Below are 19,838 nucleotides of genomic sequence, written 5' to 3'. Positions count from 1 at the left end.
ATCTACAATCCTCTGGTTCAATGCCATTTCTCCCTAGGGTCACTATTATGGCATGTCCCAGGGCCTGGGAGCAGTGAGTATATGTTTAGAGCAAATGTGTCCTCAGGGCAAGAGGGTAACAGGACCCATTAAACTTAGTTTCTTCTGGGCCCAAGGCTATATGCTGGCTGATTGTTTTGGGAGAGTCTGTAGCCTCATTCTCTCCATGTTTAGATTAGAGAATTTTCACTCTTTAAAGACCCAAGTGATTATTCAATGTCTTTCTTAAACAATTTAGTCAAATCAAGTAAGGTGAATGCCTTCCCTAAACTTTCATCTAGCAAATGCCCTTCCACAAGACTACCAATCTGTGAAAAATTAAAAATACAAAATAGAAGTAAAATAACAAAGCTAAGATGAACCATAAAATGTTTACTAACACTAACACTTTTAGGTTTTATGTTTACAAAGTTGAAAGTTTTTTGGGGGGGAGGAGCTGTTTGTATATGAACCGAAGTTATGAGTTAGTCACTTGCTAATTGAATCCGCTAAGAATTAATGTATAAACTTCACTAATATGTATAAATTTCATCTTGTGTAAACTATTACTACAGAAATTAAAATGCTGAGGGGAGGAGATTGGAGAATATAGGTACATTTCAGTCCTCTTCCAAAAACTGATGGAAAACTATAATTAGGAAAAATTAGGAAAGATACTTGGCCAAACTGATGCCTCTCTGGGTTTGTGTGCCACGTGTTTTACCTGCATTAAAGTTCATAAAATGTTTTCAGACTAGTAGGAATCCTATATATCATAAATAACCAAATGGACATGTAGTCAAGCCTCAGCAATATGGCAATGAGTTATTTTGCAGCCAAGCAATGAGTTTTTGTGAAGAATCAAGCTTTTTAAATTCAGAGTATTTAATTTTTTCTAAAATGGCAGAAGTGGTCCAAATTCTAACCATATTCTGAAATATTTTACATATTGCCTTGAATTTTGCTCAACAAATATTTACTGAACTCCTACTAAAATACCGCACACTATGCTAGATGCTGCACATGTGTTCATTTTGAGGTGTCTTTGAATCTCCCACAGTGAGACGTCCAGGGGTGACGTCTAAGCTATCGTATACATTTGTGGGTCATCTGAAAATAGGTGGTAATTGATCATGTAAAAATGGGCAAGATCACTTACAGAGAGAGGAATTTTAGACTGAGAATGAGTATTATAGAAATAATCTAGGGCCCAGGCTCTCCTATCCATCCAGCAGGCAAGTTTATTACACCAAAGTCAAATTCAATAAAAGCAGTGAGAAACCCAGCTCATTTCTTTTTTTGCTCAATAGTGCAGACTACTATATTTTCTGCAGGCTCTAGGTGGATGTACACTGAGAGAATATAGGAAATACTATCTGCAAGTTCATGTGCGTCATCATTCCATTTTAGCTTCAGACCCAGCACTTGGAAAGAGATGAGCTCACCTGGTTTCCCCTTTGATCTACAGATTCTTTGTAGCAGATGAGGAGAGGGCCAATGAGTCCTGAAGCTACATCTCTCTCTAGATTAACGAAGCTTGAGTAGTATCGGGTCAGGCACCGAGGATCTGATTTAGTTGGCCCATCTTCTACAGTCACTGTCCATTTATATTTGAATATCTCTCCCGGCAGAATGGGCATATCTTTCAAATGTTTCACACCTACCCACACCCAAACCCCAAAATAGCTTGATTAGAAGTATAACAAGGCACACATTGGTAATCGTGTCGTTATTACAATGGCTCTACAAATTTATATGTACATATAAATTTTCTCAATAAGTGAAAACTAAATTTGCACCTCTTATAAGTTTAAGATTCACACAACTTTTTACAACAAAAATAGGTTCAGGAGGGCTTCCCTGGTGGCGCAGTGGTTGAGAGTCCGCCTGCCGATGCAGGGGACGCGGGTTCGTGCCCCGGTCCGGGAATATCCCACATGCCGCGGAGAGGCTGGGCCCGTGAGCCATGGCCGCTGAGCCTGCACGTCCGGAGCCTGTGCTCCGCAACCGGAGAGGCCACACCAGTGAGAGGCCCGCGTACCACAAAAAAAAAAAAAAAAAAAAAAGGGTTCAGGAGATTTCTGCTAGCATGTTAATTTGAGTTGAAATGAGCAGGTCTACCCACTAACAGAAATAATAGATAATAATATTTTTAAACATTTTTTTTAAACATTTAAAATACATAACTGAAAATGTATAAAGAAGAAAAAAGAAACCCAAGTGCCAAAAAGAAAGACACAACAAAGCCAGAGTGGCCTGAATAGATGCTGAAAGACTGCACATTGAAGTTTTAACTCACATGTGGTATCAAGACTTGTGGTATCTGGCCTCTGTGAGGAATGGAAGCAAGAATTAAAATCTGCCCTTGGGCTAAAGGGTCCTCAGGACAAGAACTGTCTGATTTTAGTAATTAAAACTCACTTTTGCGTATGTTTAATACCTAAAGATCCAGTCTATATCCATTCCCTAACCATAGGTCAGGGTTAACGTAATAGGGAGTGAGGGTAGATGGGTATTAGAGGAAAGGGCAAATAGAGTTTTGCTTAGTAGGTCCTGCTGTGTGAGCGCTCTCTCTCTGACTACACTGTTTGGTCACCAATGCTTTCTGTGTGGCAGGTGCTGAGACGCTGGTCTTTTCCTAGGGTACATGTATGGTTTCCTTGGAGTAACCTTCGGGACCTCAGCACCGTATACATGAGAGATGCTTACTTCAGTTATCCTTCCGCAGCCCTCCTCCCTCCCCAGCTCTTCTTATGTCTAGTGATGTATGCAAGAGCCTGTTATTTCTGGCATCCCTCACCCTGTCAGGCTGCCTTCTTAGGCAGGGTATCTTCAAAAGAGAGCAAGCCAGCTACTTGCAACAGTATCTACTTTTTACGGAGAAAACTCATGCATCCTAGCCAGGTCAAACAGCAGAAGGGCAGACTGCTCCACTCTTACCCTCTCTTCTTATCTGCTAGTTATAAGCAGTAAAGCCTTCAGAGTTTTCCACATAAAAAGCAAGTTACCAGGAATTGTATTTGCGTATGCCTCCAAATTTCAGGGTACACATTCAATATCTCCCCAGAATTCTGTTACATTGCCCTTCTCCCATAAAGGAACTGCAAGTCAATTTAGCATTAGAATTTTCATCAGCAACAATGAGTATCAGAAAACAGTGGATTGAAAATTATTTATAACCAGCCTATCTATACATCATATAATACTGAAGGACTCATAAAGTTTTCCCCCTATATACTAAATGTATTCAGAAGTATATTGAAGGTATACTTCCAGAAAAACAAAAGAAATCAAAAACCAGAAATGTACAAGATAGGAGCAGTAATGGCACTAGCCTACAAGTCCAAATAAAAAAAAATCCAAAGATGGCAGCTTTGTAGCAGGCCTAGAAAGCATATAATCCAAATTAGAATAGTAAGCTGGTGAACTACAAGAACATCTTTAGAAGAAAAAAGGATCAGATACCAATAAACAGCATGATTAAGAAGCTGGAAGACCTAAGGGATATGCTGAAAAGGCATACATTTCTTCTCCTGATAAAAGAAAAGAAAGTCGGGGCTTCCCTGGTGGCACAGTGGTTAGGAGTCCACCTGCCAATGTGGGAGACACAGGTTCGAGCCCTGGTCCGGGAAGATCCCACATGCCGCGGAGCAGCTAAGCCTGTGCACCGCAGCTGCTGGGCCTGCGCTCTAGAGCCCACGAGCCACAACTACTGAAGCCTGTGCACACAGAGCCCATGCTCCGCAACAAGAGAAGACACTGCAATGAGAAGTGGCCCCCGCTCACCACAACTAGAGGGGGCCCGCGTGCAGCAACAAAGACCCAACGCAGCCAAAAATAAAATAAATGTATTTTAAAAAAAACACTGCAACAAAATATTTAAGAAAAAAAAGTCTTTTTTCAGGAATACAAACACAAAAATTCCAAGATCAGCATGGTCCTAATATAAAGCAAACTAAAATTTACCATGATTTTGAACTACTGGTAGAGAATAAAGAAGGATAATCCATTTGACCTTAACAGTAAAATCACTGGAACTGTAGACAAAAGAATAATCATAGCATATCACCTAGTCCTGCAGTAAACTCATATAGTTATAATAAGAAACATACTAAAATAATATAAATGCTGGCTTTTTGACTTTGAAAGTTTAGAATAAATATATCGAAAAAGCAAGGAGTTATTTGAAATTACAGTGCAAAATGTAAATGTTATCAACTTTAGTTTTATAAAAGTAAAGGTATAGCTGGCAGCAGTGGGGGAATGGAAGAATAGAGGAGAAGAAGTGGGAAACTGTTGTTAGTACCTTAATGTATACAAAACGTAGGTATTTAGCATGTTTTTTTCAATTCTAATGATAGCCAGTTGAGGAACTAAAAGCACTGATGAAAGTCTAAAACAAATGGAATGGAAGAAGCAGAATGCTACATCCTCATTTAACACAAAATAAACCTATAATGTCTAAAGCTGAAAAACAAAGGAGTAGCATATAAATGATTTTTTAGAGATAACTACCAAAAATCTAAAACAGAAATGCTTAAAAATGGATGCCTCTAGGGAGTGGAACTTACAGCCTTTCAATATTTTAAGCATGTATTATTTTGATAAACTAAATGTTCATCCCCAAGTAAAATTAAAGCAACAATGAAATACCACTTTTCACCCACCAGATTAGCAGGATTTTAAAAGACTATTATCTTCTAGCTATCAAGGATGTGGGAAATTATATTTTCATACATGACTAGTAGAAGTGCAACTTATTACTTCATTTGGGGACAAAGGCCTGGCTATTAAAAACAAAAATACAAATATTGTGACTCACAGGAAGATCAGTGAACCCCAAGTAGGATAGATATGAAGAAAATCACAGCCAGAGAAAAATGGCATACAGGGGAAGAATGACGGAATAGAATTTAGCTATTATAAAGGCAAGAAGATAGTAAAACAATATTTTGAATGTGCTAAAAGGAAAAAGAAACCCTCTCAACCCAGAATTCTATGTCCAGCAAAATTATCCTTCAAAAGCGAAGGCAAAATAAAGACATATTTTCAAATAAAATAAAACTTAAGAGAATAAGGATGGTGGGGTGATAAATGTGCGTGGTTTTAGTTGTTATTGCGGCTGTGCCCTCATCCGTACCTACAGGTAAGGAAGACCTATAAAATTGAGGTAACACTTACCTTTTGGAAATCTCCCTGGGTGCAGAGGACTGACATCAGTGATTCCATGAGGGTAGATGTTATATGGTCGGCTTGCTTTATTCTTAAATATAATCTGAAAGTATAAATGAGATATAAGATTAGGTACAAGACAATTAGGATCAACAAGAAAAGTGTGGCCTACCTCCAGAAAACAAAAGCTGCCTTGTACCTATAGTATGGGGCTTTGAGCCTAGATAAAGCTCAAAATGTTTGTTCTTTTCATAAAATTGCTCAGACAGCTACTTAGGTTTCTCACTAAAGGTTCCTTTCCATTTATTTAAAATTATTTTAATCACTTCAGGAAGAATTCCTTGCACCTTCTGACACTAGTCATTGAAATTTGGATGTCTGCTGAGGGTACTGCTTCCCCTCAGCCTTTCCCACCATTTGGGCCCTGAATTCCCCAACAGTGGAAGGGAAAACTGGTTCAAGTGATAAAATCTTCACCGGATGCGCAGGCATGACCAGAAGGACTGCTGATTACAGCATTAAGCAAGGGTGGCAGCTGGAATTGTCTGATTGCACGAGCTTTAAAAGAGAAGTAGGATAGAAGAGTGATAACATGGAAGCAGCATTAAGAACTCTGAACATATCAGCTGGGCTCTATGCCTGGGGTTCTATGATATGAAGATAAAAAACCAACTTCTGGGCTTCCCTGGTGGTGCAGTGGATATTTATGTTATACTTTATTTATTTTATTGCTCATATTCTTCCAGCTTGGCTGTTAGAAGCTCCTATATTTCTTTAACATTGTCCCATCCTTTTATTTTTTGAGCACTTTCTTACTTTTTGGAACCACAAGATTCTCCAGGCTCATCTTATGTTTTCCCTGGCCCAGCCCTAGAATCATCCATTCTCCAAATGGCCTTGGTTCCTTTCATCAGAGAATGGTATTAGAAACCAAGATCTGGGTGTGCTCATTGCTACTGGGATGTCATTGCTTCTAGATCCTCTCAGTGGACAGCGCTAGGAAACATACTAACCTAAACATACACACACATATGTAATTATTTCTGTATGCATCCATCTGTATCTATATTTGGCGAACATGAACTCATAGTAATGTCTCCAACTGTAATCCAGTATCACATGATTTATTCTAGCCTTTCCTTTTTGTTTATTTATAATTACCCTCTTCAACAATGACAAATATAGCTCCCACTGTCATTCATTTACTTAATCTTCAAATAATAACAGTTTTGTTTATTCATTTCCAATCTTAAAACTTTTTTTCTCCTAAGAATACTGGCTAGGATTTCTAGTAAAATATTAAATAGAGGTTGTGATACTTGTTACTGTTTCTTGTCCTGATCTGATCTTAAACAGAAGGACTTCTCAGTTTCACCACCAAGTATGATTGGTGCCTATAGATTTTCTTCAGATATTTATCAGGATAAGGATGTCCCTTGTGATCTCAATTTCCTATGACTTTTTATTATGGATGGATGTTGAACTTTGATAAATATTTGTATGAAACTATTGAGATTTTCAAATTATATTTTACCCTTTTATGTGTTAATATGATGGATTACCATATTTGATTTTCTAATGTTAAATTCATCTAGTACTCCTCCGATAAATCAACCAGGTCATAATGTATTATCTTTTTAATATATTGCTCCATTGGGTTTATTAATTTTTGTTTAGGATTTTTTGAATCCATGTTTATAATGCAATTGGTCTGTAATTTTAATTTTCCTTTCTCATACTGTCCTGCTCAGGTTTACAACTAAGGCTATGCTAGCCTAATAAAGAACTGGTGGGTCTTTACTTTTTTCTTATACTCTACATTTAAAATTTTAATATAAAATTATATATTCCTTGAATATTGGTATAAATTGCCAATAAAATGGTAATTCTTGCTAGGTTGATAGCGATTTTCTTTCAACACATTAAAGACATAATTTCATTGTCTTCTGGCTTCCTTTGTTGCTTTTGAGAAGCAAGCTGTCAATTTATGTGGCAGTTTTCAAACATGGTTCCCAAATTCTTCGACACTCCTCCCAACAAGAGGTAGGCCAAAGTTTCCCTCTCCTTGATTCTGGGTGGACTTTGACTGCTTTTACTCAGATTATGCCATGAGATGCTGTGTGATTGCTGATGCTGGGTCATTAAAGGTGAGGCACTTTCTGACTGGTTTAGTGGAACACACACAGTTGGAGTCCTGAGCTGCTAATACGCTTTCTGCTTTATAAGTTGGCCTTTTTAAGATATTTCACATAAATTAAATCATGTAATACGTCTTTTTTGCTTGGCTTCTTTAACTTATCATAATGTTTTGAGTTTTATCCATGTTGTATCATGTATGAGTAGTTCATTTCTTTTAATTGCTGACTAGTGTTCCAATTATATGGGTACACTACATTTTGTTTATTCATTCACCAATTGGTGAACATTTGAATGGCTTCCAATTTGGGGCTATTATGAATAGTGCTGCTATGAACATTCACATACAAGTCTTTGTGTGGACCTATGTTTTCCTTTCTCTTGAGTATATGCCTAGAAGAAATTGCTGGATCACATGGTAATTCCATTTTTAACATTCTGAGGAATGGATAAACTGTTTTCCAAAGTGGCTGCAAATTTTTACATTCCCATCAGTAGTTTATGAAGCTTCCAATTTCTCTGCATCCTCACCAACGCTTGTTATTATCTGTCTTGTTGATTATAGCTATTTTAGTGGGTGTGAAATGGTATCTCATTGCGATTTTGATTTGCATTTCCCCAATAGCTAATAATGTTCAGCATCTTTTCATGTGCGTATTGGTCACTCCTTTATATATCATCCCTGGAGAAGCGTCTATACAAATCCTTTGCTTATTTTTCAGTTGGATTATTTGCCTTTTTAATTTATTTTTAAAACATTTATTTATTTGTTTGTTTTGGCTGTGCCAGGTCTTAGTTGCGGCACGTGGGATATTCATTGCAGCATGCGGGATCTTTAGTTGTGGCATGCGGACTACTTAGTTGTGGCATGCATGCGGGATCTACTTCCCCGACCAGAGTTCGAACCCAGGCCCCCTGTATTGGGAGCACAGAGCCTTACCCACTGGACCACCAGGTAAGTCCCTATTTGCCTTTTTGTTATTGAGGTTTTTTTATTACTGAGTAAGAGTCCTTTATAAATTCTGGATACTATTCCCTCATCAGATATATGATTTGCAATTATTTTCTCCCATTCCATGGGTTGTCTTTTCACTTTCTGGTTGGTATCCTTTGAGGCACAAAAGTTTTTAATTGTGATGAAGTCCAATCTATTTTATCTTTTGTTGCTTGCTGCTTTTGATGTCATAGCTAAGAAACCATTGTATAATCCAAGGTCACAAAGATTTACTCCTGTATATTCTTCTAAGGGTTTTAGTTTTAGCTCTAACATTTATATCTTTGATCCACCTTCAATTTGTGTATGGTATAAGGAAGGGGTCAAACTTCTTTCTTTTTCATGTGGGTATCCAGTTGTCCGAGTACTATTTGTTAAAAATACTATTCTTTCCCCATTGATTGGTCTTAGGACATTTGTGAAAAGTCAAGTGTTCACCTCCTACACTGCTGGTGGGAATATAAATTGTTGCAGTCACTGTGGAAAACAGTATGGAGGTTCCTTTGAAAAAACTAAAAATAGAGCTACCATATGATCCAGCAATCCCACTCCTAGGCATATATCCAGAAAAGATGAAAACTCTAATTCTACAAGATACATGTACCCCTATGTTCATAGCAGCACTATTTACAATAGCCAAGACATGGAAGCAACCTAAATGTCCATCTACAGGTGAATGGATAAAGAAGACATTGCATATATATACAATGGAATACTACTCAGCCATAAAAAAGAACAAAATAATGCCATTTGCAGCAACATGGATGGACCCAGAAATTATCATACTAAGTAAAGTAAGTCAAAGAGAGACTAATTTCATATGATATCACTTACATGTGGAATCTAAAAAAATGATACAAATGAGCTTATTTACAAAACAGAAACAGACACACAGACATAGAAAACGAACCTATAGTTACCAAAGGGAAAACGAGGGGGTGTCAAATTAGGAGTATGGGATTAACAGATACAAACTACTATACATAAAATAGATAAGCAACAAGGATATACTGTATAGCACAGGGAACTATACCCAATATTTATAATAACCTATAATGGAGTATAATCTGCAAAAATACAGAATCACCATGCTGTACACTTGAAACTAACACAATACTGTAAATCAACTATACTTCAATGAAAAAAATAAGTCAAGTGTTCATAGATATGTAGGTTTATTTCTGGACTCTCAATTGTCTTCCATTGATCTATATATCTATCCTTATGCCAGTACCACACTGTCATGATTACTATAGTTTGTGGTAATTTTTGAAATTGATGTGTGAGTCCTCAAACTCTGTTGTTTGTTTCCCCCCAAGATTCATTTGTTTATGAAGGGTCCTATGCAATTCCATCTGTATTTTAGGATCAGCTTGTCAATTTCTGCAAAAAAGGCAGTTGGGATTTTGATAGGGATTTAATTTGTATCTATAGACAAATTTGGAAGCGTCTTAACAGTAAGTGACTCTTCCAATCCATAAATATATGTTTTTCCATTTATTTAGATATTTAAAAAATTATCTCAGTAACAATTAGTTGTTTTCACTGTACAAGTGTTGCACCTTTTTTGTTACATTTTTCCCAAGTTATTTCATTCTTTTTTTATGTTATCATGAATGAAACTGTTTTCTTAATTTCATTTGCAGATTTTTCATTGAAGTGTATAGAAATACAACTTATTTTTTAGTATTGATCTTGAATCTTGCAAACTTGCTGTACTTGTTTATTAGTTCTAATAGCTTTTTAGTAGATGCCTTAGGATTTTCTGCATAAAAGATCATATCATCAGCAAATAAAGACAGTATTATTTCTTTCTTTCCAATCCAAATGCATCTAATTCCTTTTTATTTTTTGCCTTATTGCATTGGCTTCCAGTTCAGTATTAAATAAAAGTAACAAGAGTGGACATCCTTTTTTTTTTTTACTGTATGATCTCACTTATATGTTGAATCTAAAATACAAAACAAACAAAACAGACACAACAGATACAGAAAACAAGCCAATGGTTGTCAGAGGGGAGGGTGGTGGAAGGGCAAAATAGGTGAAGGGGGTTAAGAGGTACAAACCTCCACTTAAATAAGAAATATGCCATGGAGATGTCATATACAGCCTAAGTAATAATAGTGCAATAAATCTGTATGGAGACAGATGGTTACTAGACTTACTGTGGTGAACATTTCATAATGTATGCAAATATCAAATAACTATGTAGCACAGCTAAAACTAACATAATATTGTATATCAACTACATTGCAATACAAAAATAAAATAGAAGCCTTTTCTTCTAACTCCAGTATCAGTCTAGAGTCTTGCAGCAGTGGAGGAAGGTTGCTCTTGCTGGAGTTTGCTACTTCGCAATTTTCTGGTAATTTGATGTTTGTGGTACCCTCCGTTTCCTAGTACCGTATGAATCATGTGTAACTTTATTTGTACTCCTTGTACACCTCATGGTTTTTTTTTTAAGATGTGTGGACAGATTTTGGTTCAGGTAGATGATATTCTATGGACCTTGGCATAACTTATCTGTTATTTCTTATTTTTTTAAGTTATTAATTAATTTATTTTGGGCTGCGTTGGGTCTTCATTGCTGTGCCTGGGCTTTCTCTAGTTGCGGCGAGTGGGGGCTACTCTTCGTTGCAGTGCATGGGCTTCTCATTGTGGTGGCTTCTCTTGTTGCAGAGCACGGGCTCTAGGCACACGGGCTTCAGTAGTTGCCGCGTGTAGGCTCAGTAGTTGTGGCGCACGGGCTTAGTTGCTCCGTGGCATGTGGGATCTTCCTGGACCAGGGCTCGAACCCGTGTCCCCTGCATTGGCAGGCGGATTCTTAACCACTGCACCACCAGGGAAGTCCACACTCCTATATTTTCTTATCAAAGGTTCCTCATCTGTTCAATTGTGTTCAAAACCAGCTGAGTATGTAGGGCCTTTCACAACATCTTTAACCGCATCCATTGAGCTTATCACTCACCACGCCCTTCTACAGCAGCATTATTTTCTTGCCAAACCAGACTACATATCGCATTCACTCTTCTTGAAATATGTCCTCTCCACAAGTCCTGTTCTCTTTTTTCCTTACTAAATTGTAAACTTCTTATGAAGAAGTTTGTCTTTGCATCCTCCATACTTGGCATTGATTGAGTTTCAAACACTCTTCAATTTTATTCTGAATTTGACCCTTGTAGGTGGGAATGCCCACCTAGTATAAGCCATACCTTTATATTTAGGTTTTCACGCAGAAGGAAAACGCTTTTCTTTCATCTGCTTTCCCTCCAAAATATGCCTAGTGTTTCTAAATCTCTTTTAGAATTTTAAACAGAAACCTCAAAAAACTTCTAATGACTAGGAACCCAAATCATCCTTTCTAACCCGTTTGTAGGACAGTCTGCACTTGGGGTCAACAGTGAAGTTAGGAGGCACCCTCTGCAGGCCTGGCCTGGCCTTGACCCTTTGCTGCGATGCCAACAGTAGGCCGACCCAGTTCAGAGCTGGGGCAATGCTTCCGTGGACATGTTCGCATCCATCGTCCTTCCCTTGTCTTCCCTTCGTGTCGTCCATAAGCCTCGACCCTGAACACAAATAGCAGGATGTGGAAATTACCTCCCAAGTCACCGTCTATCCTTGTATGGAACGCTGGGGTGTCAAACTTGGCTGCCAGCCTTCCTAAAGACAATTTTAGCAGCTCCCAACGATTTTAGGCAGGAGCTGCCAATGGCACAAAGTTCTCAGTCAACTTCTAGAACCTCTCACCAGCTTCCCCTGCTGCCAGGTTACCATTTCGGTCAGGCAGAGACCCTCCGGTTCCCCTTCGACCGCTGGACCGGGCGTCCCAGTTAGTTCTGGGTGACTTAAGGTCACGTCAAGAAAACAACTGAAAGGGCAGATTCGAGGACGTGGAGACCGCCCCATGCCCACCCGGCACTTTGCCGAGTCTCTGCAGGTGCAGCGGGGTGGACGGGGGGCCACGGCGTCTGGGCAGCAACGGCGTGATGGGGCGAGTGGGGCCTCGGCGCCCCCGGAGCTGCTGCCCCTGCCCCCGCCCCGCCAAGAGTGGACATCTTAACTTGTTCCTAATCTCAGGGGGAAAACATTTAGTCTTTCAGCGTATTATAAGTTTTTCTTAGATGTTCTTCATCAAGTTAAGGACCTTGCATTGTGTTGCTAGTTCACTGAGTTTTTTCTATCACGAATGGGTAATGGAGTTTGTCAAGCCCTTTTTCTTCACATATTACATGATCATGTGCTTTTGTCCTTTATTCAAGTAATATGTTGTATTGCATTAATTTTCATATGTTGAACCATCCCTACATTCCTGAGATAAATCTCACTTGATTATAGTATATGATCTTTTTAAAATGTTGCTACATCTGGCTTAATAATGTGGAGGATTTTTGCATCTATATTCACAAGGAATTTTGAACTATAGTTTTCTTTAAAATTTTTGAGACTTGGTTTGTGGCCTACTGTATAATCTATCCTGGAGAATGTTTCTTGTGCATTTGAGAAGAATATATATTCTATTGGAGTTGGGTGGCCTGGTCTGTAGATGTCTGTTAGGCCTAGTTGGTTTATAGACAAAATGAAATTAGCCATTTGTTGATAACTGTTGAAGCTGAGTGATGGGTTCAAAGAAGTTTATTTTACTATTCTTTCTACTTCTGGGTATGTTTGGTAATTTCCATATAAAAAGTAAAAAATAGTCCTCAAGTTCTCACATTAACAGAAAAGCCTTATAGGATTCAGCAAATGTAAGAGCATAACTTGCAAACATGAAAGAATGAGGTAGACCTACATATACTGATATGAAATGATACCCAAGATATATTGTTAAAATCTACATAGTGCTTCTATTTTTGTGTGAAACATGTGCACATACACTTGTATATGTATATACTGTTTCTGAAAGGGGATATAAAAAACTGAGAGCAACGATGGCTGGTCAGACTATGGGACTGGAAGTCTGGGAGGAAGGAAAGTTTGCTTTTTCTTGCATAATCTTTTTTGCCTTTTGAGTTATTTGTACTGGCTAATTCAAAAATAGGTAAATAAAATTCATGAAGAAAAACTGTACGTTAATAGTTAATTAAAATTTTAAAGAAGTAAAATGAAGGTAGACATGCCCTACAAATATCAAAACACATCACAAGGTTGCAGTCATTAAAACAGTGTGGTAACAGATCAGTTAAACAGAACAGATTTTATCATTTTAGTATATAATAAAAAAGGCATTTTAAAATTAGTGAAGAAAGGATTGATTGGACCAATTGGCTGTCACTTGGGGAAATCCCTATTTGACACGATGCTCTATACCCAAAAGTAACTTCCAGAGCAATTAAAATGCTTATTGTAAAAATAAAAATGTAAATGTAAAAGAAGAAAATATAGTAGACCATATTTATAATCTCTTAGAGGTAGTGAAGATGTTCCTAGGCAGAAAACATAAATGAAAAATATCCAGAAAAATATAAACTTAAAGACTGAGAAAAGATCTTGACTACATAAAGACTGAAAATTTTTATAGGACAAAAGACATCACAAAGGAGTTAAAGTACAAGTGACAGACTGAGAAAAATATTTGAGAGACAAATAACAATGTGTTAATGTTTATAATGCATAAAACCTTTTACAAATATATAAGCAAAATATAGCCATGTTAAGAACCTGCCTGCCATATCAGTAAACAAAGGATGCCGCAGCCATCAGTGAGCCCTGAGGTAACTCAGGAGAGGAAACAAAGAATGCCCGGCTGTCTAACAGTCATCAGACTGCAGCCACACCCAATGGTGCAGCTTAAGGAAACGCAGGATGAGAAAGCACAGGATACAGATAGCTGAGGTGCAGTTCAAAGGAATGATTTCAATGAGCCCAGACTCTTGCATCTTCCCATACATAGAAAAGTACTAAATTCCTTAACTCGGGATACCTGGTTTTCTTTAATTAACAGTAATCTTTTGTTCCTACTACCTGCCATTTGTTGCAAAACTCCTATATACCCTGGCTCCCCCCTTGCCTCCTTGGAGCAGTTCTCTCAGGGTTACTTGAGACACTGTCTCCTGGGCTTGAAGTCCTAAGAATGTCTGCCAAATAAAACATAACTCTCAACTTTTAGGTTGTGCATTTTTTTACCGTTGACATGCCATCTATCTATCTCTAAATTGATTGTGAAAACATAACTCCCTATTTTTTAAAGCCACTGTTATTTGAAGCATAAGTATTGTTAATATGCTATATCAAGGGTCAGGAAACATTTTCTGGAAAGGGACAGATAGTAAATGCTCTAGGCTTTGTGGGCTATATCTACTCTCTGTCACATATTCTTCTTGTTCTTTTCCTTACAAGTCAAATGTAAAATCCTTCTAAAAGTTGTAGAAGGATATGTATGAAAGTCTAAGCAATGAGTATTTCAAAGGAGTGTCAGGTTTAATGGGTGGCATTAAATATTTTGTTCTATAATATTTTAAAACAAATTTGTACTCCACATTTGCGTAACATTTATAATTTTTAAAAGATCCTGCCCATTGGAGACAAGGCTGAATTATGAAGTTTTAAAAAACTCAAAACCCTCCAGACTTTGTCTTCTTACCCAACCTTATATCTTTTCCTCAACTTACCAAAAGTGTGTCTCCAACTTCTCCATAAAGTAAAGGTCCCAGGATTCCTGATTCATACTGAATAGCTTCACGAGTCTTAAATGTTTCATCTGTGTAAGCTATAAATCGGACTTTTTTGTACTTCCTACCAATCCGCTGAGGACCATTGTTCAAATACAGACTTTTATAACTTCTGTGTGAGACACAAAAAGATGAGAGGTTGGAATGGAGAATTCTAGGTAAAGGACAGGTTGCTAAAATCCACTCTAAAATAGCTCATATGATTTAATCAAGGAAAGGAGTGAGAAAAATATAAGCATCCCTGATGTTTAGCTATGTTAATTTACCAAACATATTAATGTCCTTGCCATTTGATTCTATACCTGTACCTAACCTTAAACATGGCTTAAGGATTTGTTGTTTTGAATAACTGGGAAGAATTTTTGATTATGGGGAAGAGATAGCACCAAGAGTCAAAAGGTACTTGCCTGTCATTGGAGGTAAGGACTGAGGGAGCATAGTCCCAGTCGTCCTCTTCAGCAGCAATGTAGTGGACCCAGGTTTTAGGATGCTTCTTCGCAACTGAGCGGATTTGGATAAAGGGAGGAGCGCTGTCACCATCAAATCTGACCACATCCATGTCAGAGTCATAAAAATCATAATCTTCTTCTTCATTACTCTTCATCCATTTGCGGGGTTCTTCTGGGCAGCTATCTACTGTGACATAAGCTTCCATACCATCTGGAGTCAGACAAACGAATGTCAGGTTCCAATGAGACCTTCTTGCCTTAACTCTTATGACTTTGTTCTTTCTTGTTGGGCCTTCAAGGCCTTCTCTTAAGTGTTCCCTTCTCCACACCAATATCCTTTCTTGCCATTGTCCTATATGTATTACCTTCCCCATTATCTGGTACTTTCTGGTTTCTTCCTGTGGTCTTTGCACTCACCATTTCCCTTCTGCCTGACTCTCCTCCAATATATGTTTTACCCCTTTTTCAAGACTCACTCATTTGCTCAGAATATCCATTTGTATTTGCTATAGAATGCTCTGGGCATCACTACTGATATCCTGGAGCCCTTATGATTACAACCTAGACAGTGTACTTTTTTCCTTTTCCCTAAATTTCTCATAAAACATCTCTTCAGCTATGACCCAAAATCCCTCTCTCCATAGTACTGAAGCCTATTTAATGTGATCAGGCTGGGAAAACAATGATACACTGTCCTCCTCACTCTTGCCACCTCATTTTCCCCTCCCTATATCTCAGGTAGATTCACCAGTACATTCACAGGTACTACTACTAATCAAGCCCTCTGACACTCAAGGTGAACGATTTGCTCTGAAAACGGGCAACTAGGGAATCCCGGTTGAGGGCTAACTACATAACCCTATCCTGGACAGTGGACAGTAAATTCCATCAAAAGAAGAGCTGGATATTTATGATACTCCTTTTTAAGATCCACAGACATTACCATGTTGGTGGGAAGAGATATGACAAAACAGTAGAAACTGGCCAAGGTCCATCAGGAGTGTCTGAGCAGTAAGGAGTGTTATTGGTGAGATCTCCAAAGAAGCCTGGCGATGGTTCCGCACGAGAAACGTGTGCCCTTCAAGGAAAACTGAGTGCACTTCAGGGCTGGTGCCCATCCCAATCACATGCCAATAGACTGATTTCTTATGACATCCAATCAGACCTGTAAAGTAAGAATAACACAGCTATAAGCAAGAAGTAGGGAATTTGAAATGGAAAACACTTTCTAGGATAGGATGAACAAATTGTCCTTACAAATTTTATTATCTTGACTTGGAACCAAACTTTCCAAGGACACTGGGGTACTGTCAAACTAACAGCTCTTGCCAAAGTCATCAATGACTATCATGCTGCTAAATCCATGGGTATTTTTCAGTCTTCATCTGCATCTGTTGACCATTCATTTCCTCTGGAAATTCTCTCCTCCCCTGGCCTCTGTTTCAACAGAGTTTTGTTCCCCTAAGGCTTAGACTGCTCCTTCTTCTGTCTCATTTTGTGACTGCTCCTTCTTTACCCATCCATTAAATGATGGACCACTCCAGGGCTCATCCCTAGGCCTTATTCTCTCGTTAATCAAATTTTCTCCCTGAATAATATCATTCATTCTCACGGTATTAACTCCAGACTGATACAGACTGATACCTTCTCAATATCTTCACCTGGATATCTCATAAAACCCACAGGTACAAAACCAAATTTTCAATCTTTATCACCTCACCTTATTCCAGACTTCTTTATTTCAGTGAATGGTACCATCCTGAATTCAATTATGCAAGTGAGAGTTATTCTTGTCCCCACTCTCACTTCTCACATCCAATCTAACGTCAATGATGGCAACATAACTAATAACAGTAATGTTTACTGAGCACTTGTGTAACATCAAGCACTGTCCAAAGTATTTTACAAGTTTTAACTCCCAATAACCCTACGAATGTAGAAACTATAGTTATCATCCCTCACTTAGAGGCGAGGAAACTGATGCCCAGAGAGGTTAATTAACTTGATATGTGAGAGCAGGGACTTGCATGTTTTGAAAGTTAATTTCTTTTCTAATTCTGAAATCATGCATATTAATTATAGAATTCTTGAAAAATATAGAAAAGAGTTAAGAAAATATCCTTCCTCGTCCTTCATTATTTTCTTGGGTGTCTGAATTTTCCAACTTCCTCTTTCTTGGTTTACTCTCTGGTTTTATTGTAGCACATATTCAGTGGCTTCTAAGGGCTACCATTTCTGAAAATGTCTTTATTCTTCCCCCAAAGTTAAGTTATAGTTTGGCTATGAATTCTAGGTTGAAAATAACTTTTCCTTTAGAACTTTTAAGGTATTGGTTTATTACATTGCCAGTCTAATTCTCATGCCTTTGTATGTGACCTGTTTCTCCCAGGGGAAGCTTATATATCTTCTCTTTGTTCTTTGAAATTCCACAAACCTAATTTTGTGTGGGGATACTTTTTTATTTATCCTGCTGGGAAATTTTTATATAAAGACTCAACTCTTTTCTTTTTTTAACACTTCATTCTATCATTTCTTTGATTTTAAAAATCTCTTTTTCTTTTGCTTTCTGGGAGATTTGCTTTCTCAATCTCTTTTTGTTTTGCTTTCTGGGAGGTTTGCTTTATACCACTTTCTATTAAGTTTGTATTTTGACAATCATATTCCTAATTTTGTGAGCATATTCTTGTTTTGATTGTTTCTTTTTCATATAATCCTATTATTACTTTTTTTTTTACTTACTAGAAACCTGTTTATTATATTTATTATAAAAGGATGTAACTCAGGAACATCCAGATGGAACGGATGATAAGGCAAGGCATACTACTTTTCTTTATCTTTGCATATTGTCTTTGTGTTTCAGGCTCTCCTTAAATATCTGTTCAGCCTTGGATGCCCATTTACATTTAAGCAAAAGAAACCTTAATTTTCAGATAACTGAGGAGAACTGGAGAAGAGAGCTCTGTGGTGAATGCAGAAGCTCTTGAGGATTCTTGAGCAGGCTGTACATACCTGGCAGAGACCTGTTTATATAGCCATTGATTGTGTGCATTGCAGATGCAGGGTCCACAGCCTGTGTCAAGGACTCATTTTTTCCTGAGTGCCAACTTTTCCCTGTTGAGAGAGGATGCGAATAGAGGGCCAGCTAAGTGTCTGTCTCATGTCAGCACAGTAGGCACAGATGATTTGCCCTCAAAGTCAGTAAGAAAAAGGGAGAAGACAGTTACCAAAAGGCAGCTATTTCTCGCTCAAAGTAATGAGCTCTCCCTATATTTATCCATGACACTACTTGGAAAGGAATAATGACAGATGATAACTAGTGGAAGGGAGAATATCGGTTAATTTGCACCATGATGATTTCATTCTATTCATTAGCTGACTTATTTAAAAGGAGGCACGTGAAAAGCATCCTAGGAAAAGGCTGCCAGTACCTGTCCCTGTCCTAACTGCTTCATCCAGTTTGCAATAATGAAAGCCCAAGAACCCAAAAGCTTCCCAACCTCATCCCTGGAATTAACAAGAGTGAAAGGCACTATAAATATTATTATTAGCAGCTCCTTGTGCAAAGGACTGAACCTTTCTGAGGCACCCAGCCTTTGGGGAACTCTCATAAGTTCATTTATCCCTTGATCCACTCGTTTGTTCATTCAGTTAAACATATTTACTGAACACTGCTGAGCACTAGGCACTGATGACAAAGAAGACACAGCCTCTACCTTCTAGGCGCTTACAATTTAGCTCGAATAGACAGAGAAGCAGACAATTATAATACAGAGTGAAGAGTGATGTAAGAGAGATAAGAACAGGCTATTACGGGAGCAGAGAGGAGAAGGAACCTCACTTTGCCTGAAGAGAAAGGAATACAAGGTCAAAGAAGATAAATATTAAATAAAGCCAGCAATGATGATTTAGTGTCATAAGGAGGAAGCTCAAGGTGCTGTGGAAATATATAAAGAGGCAACTAACCTGGACCAGAAGGAGGAGAAACTTGGTGTGAAGCTGGAGACAGGCTTTCCAGGCAGAAGCAACAGCATAAGCAAAGGTCCGGACACAAGGAAAAGCATGGCGTGTTTTGGGTGTTACACAAAATGTGTTCGGTGTGGCTGCAACTTGAACGGTGATGAACGGTGAGGCAGGAAGAGAAGCACAACGAGGCTAGACAGGTCGTCAAAGACTAGGTCATGTATCAGTGTGTTAAGACGTTTACATTTTGCCTTGATGTAAAATTGAAGGATTTTAAGGGCTGGGGTGACAAGATCAGATTCACACTTCGGTAGGCTCCCTTTGGCTGCTATAGTAATAATGAAGTGTCAGGGGGCACAAAAAGACAAGGAGACTAGTCAGGAGAGAGACGATGGGGGGGTCTCACTTCAGAAGGTGATCATGACGGTGACGAGGACGAAA

The 19,838-nt window shown here is 38.2% G+C and overlaps 1 protein-coding gene across 1 annotated transcript in view; it reads right to left on the bottom strand.

Annotated features, from left to right (window-relative positions):
* The window catches only part of F8 (coagulation factor VIII), a 120,354-nt gene that overhangs the window by 75,693 nt on the left and 24,823 nt on the right, over positions 1-19,838 (bottom strand). The window contains exons 6-11 of the mRNA XM_030850233.2: positions 18,447-18,548; positions 16,381-16,602; positions 15,396-15,648; positions 14,929-15,100; positions 5,200-5,293; positions 1,464-1,678 (exon numbers count right to left, since the gene is read on the bottom strand). Of these exons, the coding sequence (XP_030706093.2) occupies positions 1,464-1,678; positions 5,200-5,293; positions 14,929-15,100; positions 15,396-15,648; positions 16,381-16,602; positions 18,447-18,548 (1,058 nt within the window). The remainder of the gene's footprint in view (positions 1-1,463; positions 1,679-5,199; positions 5,294-14,928; positions 15,101-15,395; positions 15,649-16,380; positions 16,603-18,446; positions 18,549-19,838) is intronic.

The sequence above is a fragment of the Globicephala melas genome, chromosome X, assembly GCF_963455315.2.
Source record: "Globicephala melas chromosome X, mGloMel1.2, whole genome shotgun sequence".
Classification (NCBI taxonomy): domain Eukaryota; kingdom Metazoa; phylum Chordata; class Mammalia; order Artiodactyla; family Delphinidae; genus Globicephala; species Globicephala melas.
The sequence above is the reverse complement of the archived record's forward strand: the minus strand, read 5'-3'. Positions and strand labels throughout refer to the sequence as shown.